Raw genomic sequence first — 10,722 nt, forward strand, 5'->3', positions numbered from 1 at the left:
CGGCAGCAGCTCCGGCACCGGCGGCGACGACGGACCCAGCGCGTGGCCGTCGAGCCTGAGTACGCCGGAGACGGAGGAGCTGCACCGGTTCGGGCTCCTCGTGCCGCCGGGTTGCCGTCTTCCGCACGACTGGAAGCTCGACAAGGACGGCTACCCGACGCGCGGGCCAGGCGCCACCGCCGAGGAGAAGCGGACCGGCGGCCGCAACAACATCGCCGGCCGTCACGCGTTCTGGGACGGCAAAGACTACGCCGCCGTCATCGGCGCGTATCGGCTGGCGGAGTCCGGCGTCACGCCTGACCTCGTCGGCGACCGTCGCCGCCTTCTTGTCCCGCGCCCCCGTCCAGCAGCGCGCGGCCGTCGGGCTCCTCCCGCACCTGCGCCGGCGCCCGCCGATCCCCCGGCCCCGCCGGAGGTGGAACTGCCGCCGGAGCAGTTAGTTCTTCGGGAGGACGGTGATCCCGACGATAGGCCGGGTTACCTCGTCGCCCTACGCGCGTCGGCGGCTGCAGCGGCGGCTGCAGAGGCGGCGGCGGCTGCAAGGGAGGCCGCCGAGCAGGCGGCAACGATCTAGGCGGCGGCGGCGATTCCGCCAGTGGTCCCGCAGGCGGAGGCGGAGCCGCCGGAGTCGTCGGACGACGACGTCATCGACTGGGAGCGGCTGGCCCAGGACAGCGACGACGACGACGAGGGCGGGCGTGACGGCGGTGACGTCGGGGAGGTCATCGATCTGTTGGGTAGCGACGACGAGGAGTAGTTATTTTTTTTAAATGTTCTAAGTATGAACTATGTATCGCTTATGTTCGAAAAAACTCGTCTGGTTTTGGTAATGTTGAATGGACTATGTAAAATATATTTATGTTCAATCTAGTTTGAAATTTGTCTTCAAAGTTTGTTCAAAAAATTAGCTAAATATTGAACGCTTACTTTGAGAAAAATTGAAAATTTTCCTCAAAATGCATAAAAATGTTTGTAATATATTTAAAAAATTTGCATCGAATATACATAGCACAGAATAAGGTATGCAATTATCGGAAACACATAAAATAAAAAATATTATCTGAAAAAAATTATTCTGTGAAAGTTGAGATATTTTAATTTTTAATTCATTAACATTTTCTGAAATATTATTAAATTCATTAACATTTATGAATCAGAGAATATTTTTAAATTCATTAACATATATGAATGAGTACAAGAAATTTTAAATTCATTTACATTTTCCGAAATATTTTTAAATTATTTAAATTTATGAACCAGAGAAAATTTATAATTCATTAATATTTATGAATCCGAGAATTTTTTGAATTCATTAACATTTTTTGAAATAGTTTTAAATTCATTAAAATATATGAATGAATACAAGAATTTTTAAATTCATTTACATTTTCAGAAATGTTTTTAAATTATTTAAATTTATGAACCAGAGAATATTTATAATTCAGTAATATTTATGAATCCGAGAATTATTGAATTCATTAACATTTTCTGAAGCGTTAATTGGGCACGTTTGGCGGATGCGAAGCGGAGAGGTGTGACCGAGGGTCCCCTCCGGCCATATCGAAACCACCACCTTCCACAGCAAGTACCTGAGCGGTTTGACGGATTGCACCCAACTTCTGGGAGCGCGTGTGGGGCCCCACCCAGGCACCCCACGGCCAAAATGAACGAAATCCGACAACGAACGCACGTTGCGTCACGTCCGGGCAGTATTTTCTGGGTTTTCTGCCTGGAAAATGGTAGAAAATGCATACGGACTCGAAACGGGATAATTTTTTGCGTGCGTGCCCTGCTAGGCCACAGTAGCACGTGGACAAAAATTGGGCACGTTTGGCGGATGCGAAGCGGAGAGGTGTGACCGAGGGTCCCCTCCGGCCATACCGAAACCCCCCCCCCTTCCACAGCAAGTACCTGAGCGGTTTGACGGATTGCACCCAACTTCTAGGAGCGCGTGTGGGGCCCCACCCGGGCACCCCACGGTCAAAATGAACGAAATCCGACAACGAACGCACGTTGCGTCACGTCCGGACAGTATTTTCTGGGTTTTCTGCCTGGAAAATGGTAGAAAATGCATACGGACTCGAAACGGGATAATTTTTTGCGTGCGTGCCCTGCTAGGCCACAGTAGCACGTGGAAAAAAATTGGGCACGTTTGGCTAAGTTAAAAAAAGAGCATATTTGATTAAGTTTAAAAAATTGGTTAAGATAAAAATTTTTGATACAGTTAAAAAAAATATGCATATTTCATTTAGTAAAAAAAAATGAGGCCCTGCAAAAAAAAACGCCGGCCGTCTCGCTAACCGACGCGCATGCGTGCATGGGGCCGTCCCACTAACAAACGACGCCGCAATCAGCGCTCGGGCGACGTCGTTAGCCGACGTGCATGCAAAATTTCCTTCTACGTCACCCCGTCTCGCCGCCGCCGCGATCTGCACGTGCTGCCACCGTACGCCGCCCGTCTCCCCACACTCCAAAACGGCGCCGGTGCGGCCGCGCCGGCCTGCCCTGACCTGACCCGTCGCCTTGTTTACGTTGCCGCTGCCTCTCCCACCGTCGCCCCACCGTACAAACTCCGTCGGTGCGCCCGCGCCGGCTTGCGTCCCCTCACCCGTCGCCACTATACGCCGCCGGTGCCTCTCCCATCGTCGCCGTCGTGTAAGTTTTTTTTCCAGTTCTTTTATACAACGAGGCTCATAACAGTATGATGGTATGTGACAGAAATCTATTTGATGCAGTATGAATATCGACGGTGTGATTCCATGTTCTGTTCAAAAGTGGGTTAGCCTAGTTGACAAACTGTCACCAAGTCAGAAATTCAGGTTTTATGAAACGGATATGCAGGGCATGTTTAGAATACCATCAATAAGGATGCGTGATTTTTTGCTTCACTTTTTACTCCAAAGTTACAATCCGAGTAGCAAAAAATTCATGGTTCAAGAGAGTTCTGGAAGTACTGCTGGATGTAAAGGTCTTATTTCATTAAGGCCTGATGATGTGTACTCCATATTTGGTTGGAAAAACAATGGAGTGGATGTTTTTGGGTTTCTTAGTACTGAAGGAGAAAAAGCAACCAAAAAAATACCAGTTAGTTTTGTTAGCAAGAAAAATGGTAAGATCATGATTGATGATCTCATAGAAAAGATTGTGAAGGATAAGAGCACTGATGATGGCTTTATTCGGATGACATTTCTAGTTCTCTTAGGAACTATAATTGCACCAGTGTCTCATGAATACGTTCCGAAAAAGTACTATGCCTTAGTGAAAAATATTAAGTTGATAAGGAAGTTCAACTGGAATGCATTCACTTCACGATTCTGTTTATCGGAGATTGGTAAGCTTCTGCAGGACGGCCATGTTAGGCAGTGGCCCCAGGGGAACCTCGCCCTTTTGCAAGTACGTTCTATTTATTAATTTCAACACTTTTGTTATAAAATGGCACGGAAGAACATATAATTTAATTAGTTTATGTGTTTTGCAGTACCTATACTGGGAGAAGGTGCAACCAATCACCGGTCCAAAATATGATCCGTTGGCATTGTTGAGCCCGCTGATGAGGAACTGGACGGAAGATATGGCTGTGAGAAGAGACAAATACGACTACGAATATGGTCGTGGTGTTGGGATGGTAATCCTAGTAATCATTTTTTTACATTTATGAAATAAAGTAAAGTGTGCATATGGTTTTTATGTATAATTATCTTGTTGCACTTGTAGATCGATGACAACATTACAGAGGAGTATAGGTTGAAAAAAATTGCGGAAGAAGAAGCTCAAAAAACCAAGAAAGCTAGTAGCAAAAAATCTAACGTTACTGGAACGAGGAAAGAGGGCAGTACCTCGGAGGCTTCGAGCCAGAAGCCTACTATGGACCGGATTTTGAGTGAGATGAATGAGCTTCGGAAGGAAATGCTTCGTTTGCCAGAGTTATGCGCACAGGTAACACTTGAGCACGTCTCTTTAATGTCCATCACTGAACTGAAGAACTAAGATGAAATGTTTTCTTGCAGAGGATGATTGAGAAACTGAACAAAACCGGCGTCTCCTACAAACCCAGTAACCTGGAAGAGGACGAAGAGAATCTGTACGGAGGCATTAATGAGTCTTCAAACGATGTTGGACGTCCGCAAAAAGAGTTTGTATATCAAAAAGATGATTCAGACCGGTTCCGCACACCTTCCAAAATGAATTTGCAAAAGGATGATAACGGCGTTGATGTAACTTCTCGTGAAAACACACCTTTTTACTGCACACCTGAGTACTGGGATAGTTTCAAGGGTGATATGGATGATCCTGTCCAAGTACCAGAAGTATCAGATGAAAAAGCTGCCACATCTTTAGAGACGGACGAAATCGCATCGCATGCGTCGGTTGGTTCTCAAGGAGTACAAGAGGAAGTGGAGGAGGTTACTGGCAGGCGCAAGCGCATAGGATCACAACATGTCAAGCCTCCTTATGTGGTCCCTAAACCAAACAAACGTGCAAAACGTTCTGCCAAAGGAAGTAAGTTTTCTGTGTTTCTAATTGTTATTGCGTAACAATTATTTATGTATTTGCGTTTGTAAGTATTTGAGTGGTGCGTTACAGAATTGTTCCAAAATGGTGATGTTAACAAATCTGGTGATGAGTATGATGTGGTGAAAGCGTCCATCAAGTACGTGCGTGCGCATGAGCATTTACAAAAACATGCCAAAACAGAAATTTTCAATGATGGCATGGAAGAAGGTCTCACTGTGAGGAGAGCTTGTCAGATTATTAACCATGAGTGGCTAAGTGGCGACGTAAGTTAATTTCATATATTGTTTTACAATTCATTCGAAAATACCATTGTTAAATCTAACACATTATTTATAGGTAATTGATGCATACTCATCATTTTTGGTCGACAAAGTTAATGATGATCGTTTCATGTTAACAACTTGGAGGATACATTGGTTGCTTCACGTTAGACCCGGAAAGAAGACCGCCGGTAATGATTATGAAGCAGAGTCGCATAGTAATGGACCCGTGAACAGATGTGAGGACGAGTATTTCAAAAAATCAAAGGTAAGTTTGATTGTTAACACGGTACATACATACGATATTATGTGATGATTGTGTTTTATGGTCCTTGTGATGCAGACTTACATTCCTCTAAACAAGTAAAATAATCACTGGATTACTGTCGTCATGCATAGTGGAAAAAGAGAGTTTCAGGTTCTTGACTCGTTGATGACCGGAAAACTTGACACTGTTACTAGAGAACTAGTTGAGGACCTGGTAGGTTTAACTTGCAAATGTGCATTTGGTAACATTCGTTTTCTTTAGTACACTGAATGACATGCTTTCCACCATGTTTATTATATCTTTAGAGAAAACAACTAGCAGAAGATATCCAACAAGCAAATGCAACCGGAATTGTGAATTATCCGGATGTTTCCAAGTGGCCTATTCAAACGTATGACATGCCAAAACAACATGATGGGTGAGTTTTTACTTCGACAGAATGTTGGTCTTGTATGTACAGTAGATATTTAATCTTCGTAAATTGTATGCACTAGGAATTCATGTGGACTATTTCTCCTTCGATGCTTTCAAAATTGGGATGGTGACAAATGGACAGGCTTATTTTCACAGCTACGCAAGTCATGTTTGGACTACGATGTACAATGAACGCTGTGCTAACACCATTTTTTTTCAGACCTCAATTGATGATTCGAGAGAGTTAATGATTGCGCAACTTATATTTTCGAAAAGAAACAAGCTTGATGAAGTGAAAAACAAAGTTATTCGGATATCAAAGAAGAAGAAATAGATGCGGCACGGAGGAGTTTTGCATGTGATTGGGTGGTACTGGAGGACTTTATTTTCCAAACGCTTTGTGCACTTGCTTATAAATTTTATGTAATAGACTCTTGCTTCTGAATAGTTATATGTAATAGACTCGGCACTTTTCCAAATGTTTTTTTCTGTCCACATGATATTTCGTTTCATAAATATTATATAATGATTTTTTTTGTTTACATGTTTTTTTTGTTGCCGAATAGTTATATGTAATCATGTCGTCGTTAAATTTTTGTGCACTAAACTATGGCAGCACACTGCGTTTTACTTAAAAATTATTTTACATAAAAAAATGCCCGCCCGTCTCCACGGCGTTTCTTAGTAAGCCCGTCGTTATCAAGCCCAACGGGCGACTACAACAGGCGTTTCGGAGCACGCCGTGGAAACCAGGCCCAACAAGGCAGAATCGACGCGGCACATCGACGGGGTAGTAATCAGAGGAGTTCAATGCAACGACGGGAGCTGAGTATATAAGCAGGTCGTCGTCCCCTTCGGCCGACGAGGTGGGACTAAACTTGCGTTGGCCGCGGGGCGACCTGGACACAGCCAGACGCGACGTGGGCCGGCACAAAAAGGCACTGGACGGCGCGGTCTTCTCGACTGCTCGACGCGACGTGGGCCGGCCCAAAAAGGCTATTGACGGCGCGGTCTTCTCGACGGCTCGACGCGCCGTGGGCCGGCCCAGTTACCACCGCTGAGACGCCGCGCCAGTGAAACCGACACAAGTTTAGTCCCACCTCGACGGCCGAAGGCGACGCCGACTAGTTTATATACTCAGCTCCCGTCGTTGTATTGAACTCCTCTGATTACTACCCTGTCGATGTGCCGCGTCGATGCTGCCCTGTTGGGCCTGGTTTCCACGGCGTGCTCCGAAACGCTTGTTGTAGGGTCCCGTTGGGCTTGATAACGACGGGCTTACTAAGTCACGCTGTGGAGACGGGCGGGCATTTTTTTTCTTTTTTTTTCAACAACAGTTCACAGAGTGCTTCTTCTATTTTGATATATTTGACAGCCGACGGGACTGTAGTAAATACATGCAGAATTCATAAAATAAACAATGAATAGTGAATATTTATATCAACAACAATGTTGTCTCAACATAACAATTGTCACCACAGTAATTTTATTGTAGTTGACAGAAAATAACAAGTCTGAAATGACAACGGTCCGTACGCAATAATCATGTTTCACACATAAAATACTCAACACGAACATAAATTTTACAAATGTTCTTCATATAAATGGAAGAGGTAAAACACTCGCATCGTCTACACTTGAGTCTTCAAGCCCAGTTGCTGCATACAAAAAATATGAGAATCAATGCACCGTTAATGAAACAAAAAAACTGACATAAACAAATAATAGACATACTCTTCATTTTTGCTGCATGTGCTCCTGTTATGACCTGAGCCGCTGCATATGCTACATTTTCGTCCAGATTTCTCGTCAAATGCTTTAGGCCTCTCATTTTTTGTCACATCTGGGCCACCCTTACCGCGACCTCTACTGTTCTGCTTAGGTGCGCCCTTGGTGGAAACCTTTACTGGATCACGAACCAGAATATGATCTCGGTTAGGCTCAAATGGATTACTGTTCATAAAGCTTCGCTGAATATCATCTTCATTTCCCTGAATATCCTTATTCACTATAATATCATCCAGAGCTGCCATCAACTTGTCGAATAAGAAAGGATTACTGCATGCGACATGACAGGCTTCTGAAGATTTGATGGTCAACTCACTATATCAAGCTCTGTCCTCACCACTCGACCAACCGCACGCAAACAAATCGCTGGTGCGCTTCACTGGCAGTCCAGCTCGTGCTTTTTTTGAGAATCTTCGCAGGACACAACACTTGGGTATCACAGGTAAGTTCAGTGCATTCAAAACATGAATAATATGCTTGCAAGGAAGCCCTTTGCGAGTCATACTTCGGCAACTGCACTTTATAGTTTCTGCCGAGTTACCTGGCGTATAGTCCACATTAAATCTGTGATCCCTGTTATTCTTCCACGCAACCACAAATCTCTGACTATCGGTCCCTGTCAGTCTATCAATTACCTCAAGCTCCTGTACCTTCTTCATATCTTGTTGCAACATATAAAAGTTTGCCTGCGTGAATGCTTTCGCAGCATACGACTCAATGGCCTGACACTCAGTCACTGTTACTGGAAGAGTCTGTGAGGCCGTGTAGTCATCATAAGCTTCATTCTCACGGAGGCGAACAATACAATTCTCGTAGTGTACAATCATGTCAATAATCGTCATACCATAGTCAAGATGAAGGTGCAGGCTGGAGTTCAGACTCTCACTCCTCTGATTACTGCGCATACCAAGGAAAAACCCACCAGACAAATATGATGCAGCCCAAAGCGTCCTCTTCCTGTACATCCTATGGAGCCATGTTTTTATTTTCTCCGTCTGCCATTTGCGCACAAACGCGGCCCATCTCTCCTCAAAAACCTTATGTGTAGTGGCATAGTACAATAATGCCCTAAACTCCTTCAATGACTTGTGGTTGAGGTGTTTCTGCATATTCTTTTCAATATGCCATGAACATAGACGATGCCACACGTCAGAAAGCACCTTCCTAATAGCCCTTATCATCGCTGCATCTCCAACTGTAATAACTGATTTGGGCCTCTTCTGACAGTTAGCTTTCAAGAACGTGTTAAGCAACCAGACATATGTAGCCTCAGTCTCGTCTGAAACAATGGCGCAGGCGAATACAGTAGTGCAACGGTGGTTGTTCAGACCCACAAAAGGGATGAACGGCATTCCATACCTGTTCATCTTGTATGTGCTATCGAAGACAACAACATCACCATAGTCTATATAATCCCGGCGTGACTGCGAATCACACCAGAAGAGGTTTTGGAGCCTGCCTTCAGTGTCAACCGTGTGCTCAAAGAAGAAGTCTGGATCTCTGTCCTTTCTGGTCAACATGATTCCTACGGCAGTATCAGCATCACCTTGTGCAAGCAATTTCATCTTCTCCCTATAGCACATGTTGTACAACTTTGTCCTCTGAAATGGTGACTTTGCATACGACCCATACCTGCTAACGATGTTGTCAAAAATGATATGTTTTCTTATCCCAGCTCCAGACATAGCTAAGATCTCAGCTCTCTCAAATGCTTTCATCTGATTATGAGATCGGAGGAAAGGGACTTCGTCCGGTCGTGCAAGAGTGTGGCTGTGATCATCGGAGAAACTGCTGACATACCAAAGATTGAGCTTTTTATCAAGCTTAACTGTCAAATGGGCTTCGCAGAATCGACTCTCCGGTCTAAGCCTGCGGGTCCGGCCTTCCATGGTACAGAACTTGGCCTGTCGTTTTCCTGCGGCGGAACAGAGATACCTCCTCAAGCGCGGAGTCCTTGCGCGATCCTTCAAAAATTTTAGCGAGTCCTTCCTGATACTGAACCCACGTTCTCTCGCGTGCTTGTTGTAGAACGTGTAAACCTCGTCTAATGACCTGAATGTCTTTACCATCACTGCCCAATGCCTATCAAGTGACTCTTGCTGATATTCATCATAGCACATGTCAAGGTCAAACTGATCATCATCGATGTGCTCATCATTCCCGCTAGGACCATCAACACCTCCCTGCAAAATATGACATATAACCTTGCATGTCAATCTCTTCTTATATTCTTACTAACCAAAATTAATGTAAAGAACTTACTTGACTACCGCTCACACTACGAGATGCATGGACCTCGCTCTCGGCATTGTCATCATCTATATTATTACGCTCATTGTCACCATTAGCATTTATCTGTGCACATATAAAGTAACATAAGTGGTCATACAATTTTAATGTCAATCATTTCTCTACAATTTTTTCAACATACCTGGCTCACACTATCTGCATAAAATTGTTCATCTATATTATATTCCTCATCGTCAGCATTGCCATGTACCTGTACAAATTTAAAAGGACATGTTAGTGTCAAATAACTAGTTTTTGTTCAATATGTTTTTGTCAATGTTGAAGGTACTTACATTACCACTGTACGATTCATCCTGACTCATATAGTTGTCTCCGGGAGGTTGGTTCGCATTCAATGACGAGGATCCATTATCGCTACCGGAATCATCACTGGCGTATCCGGTTACTTGCTCCATCTATGCACATACAAATAAGGTGTGAGATCAATGCCAACATTCCACAAAAATCATCGTGAATACAGTAAATTCGTCAACAGTGACATGACTATGTGGCATGCATACAAATTTGAACATACAAAATCATTATGAGGTCATTAAGAAGTCACTACTCTCCTCTCTTATTTAACTAAGTAGGGAATCATTTTGCATTACAAAAATGCACAAAAATGCAATGGACAAATCAAAATCATCAAAAAAAAGAACAAAAAGAGCCATCCTAACCTACTCTGCGCCGTCGAGGGGTCCTCGCCTGGGGTCGACGCCGATGCGTTGCTGCCACCGACGTTGTGGAGGGCGCGTACCAGGACAGAACGGCGAGCGAGCGCTGGGCGTTTCACCGGCGACACGGCGTGTGGTCACTACGGACGCCGTCGGTGCTCGCGACTAGACGGGCACGTCGGGGTCGACGTCGTGACGGCGGTGGACCACGACGGCGTTGATGCCGCTAGGGTTTCCTAGGCGGGGATGGGGTGTCGGTTTCACGGCGCGTGGGTGACTACGGACGCCGCCCGACGTCGTGACGGCGGTGGACCACGGCGGCGTTCATGCCGCTAGGGTTTCGTACGTGGAGTTGGGGTCTCGGGGTGGGGCGTACTTTTTTTTCCTTTCCCGATCGCACTACCGAACCGCACGCGTACGACGCGCGGGAGTACGGGGCGCGACGTACACGGGCGGCCGGCCCTACGACGGACGGCGGGTATAGTGTACGTGTAATTTAGTATGGACAATA

General features: G+C 45.1%; 1 protein-coding gene across 1 annotated transcript; it reads left to right on the forward strand.

Annotated features, from left to right (window-relative positions):
* The first annotated feature begins 2,928 nt into the window (after positions 1 to 2,928).
* Positions 2,929 to 5,142, forward strand: LOC119271778. The gene is made up of 7 exons (XM_037553467.1): positions 2,929 to 3,393; positions 3,479 to 3,625; positions 3,715 to 3,936; positions 4,008 to 4,500; positions 4,585 to 4,778; positions 4,852 to 5,043; positions 5,119 to 5,142. The coding sequence occupies exons 1-7, from the start codon at positions 2,929 to 2,931 to the stop codon at positions 5,140 to 5,142; spliced, it is 1,737 nt and encodes a 578-aa protein (XP_037409364.1).
* Positions 5,143 to 10,722: the final 5,580 nt, after the last annotated feature.

The sequence above is a fragment of the Triticum dicoccoides genome, chromosome 3A, assembly GCF_002162155.2.
Source record: "Triticum dicoccoides isolate Atlit2015 ecotype Zavitan chromosome 3A, WEW_v2.0, whole genome shotgun sequence".
Taxonomy (NCBI): Eukaryota; Viridiplantae; Streptophyta; class Magnoliopsida; order Poales; family Poaceae; genus Triticum; species Triticum dicoccoides.

Excerpts from the sequence above, each read along its gene's own strand:
- LOC119271778 (XM_037553467.1), top strand. The coding sequence starts at position 2,929 with ATGGTTCAAGAGAGTTCTGGAAGTACTGCTGGATGTAAAGGTCTTATT. Across the intron at positions 3,937-4,007 it reads TGCCAGAGTTATGCGCACAG|AGGATGATTGAGAAACTGAA; the intron begins GTAACACTTGAG and ends GTTTTCTTGCAG. Across the intron at positions 5,044-5,118 it reads AGTATTTCAAAAAATCAAAG|ACTTACATTCCTCTAAACAA; the intron begins GTAAGTTTGATT and ends CTTGTGATGCAG.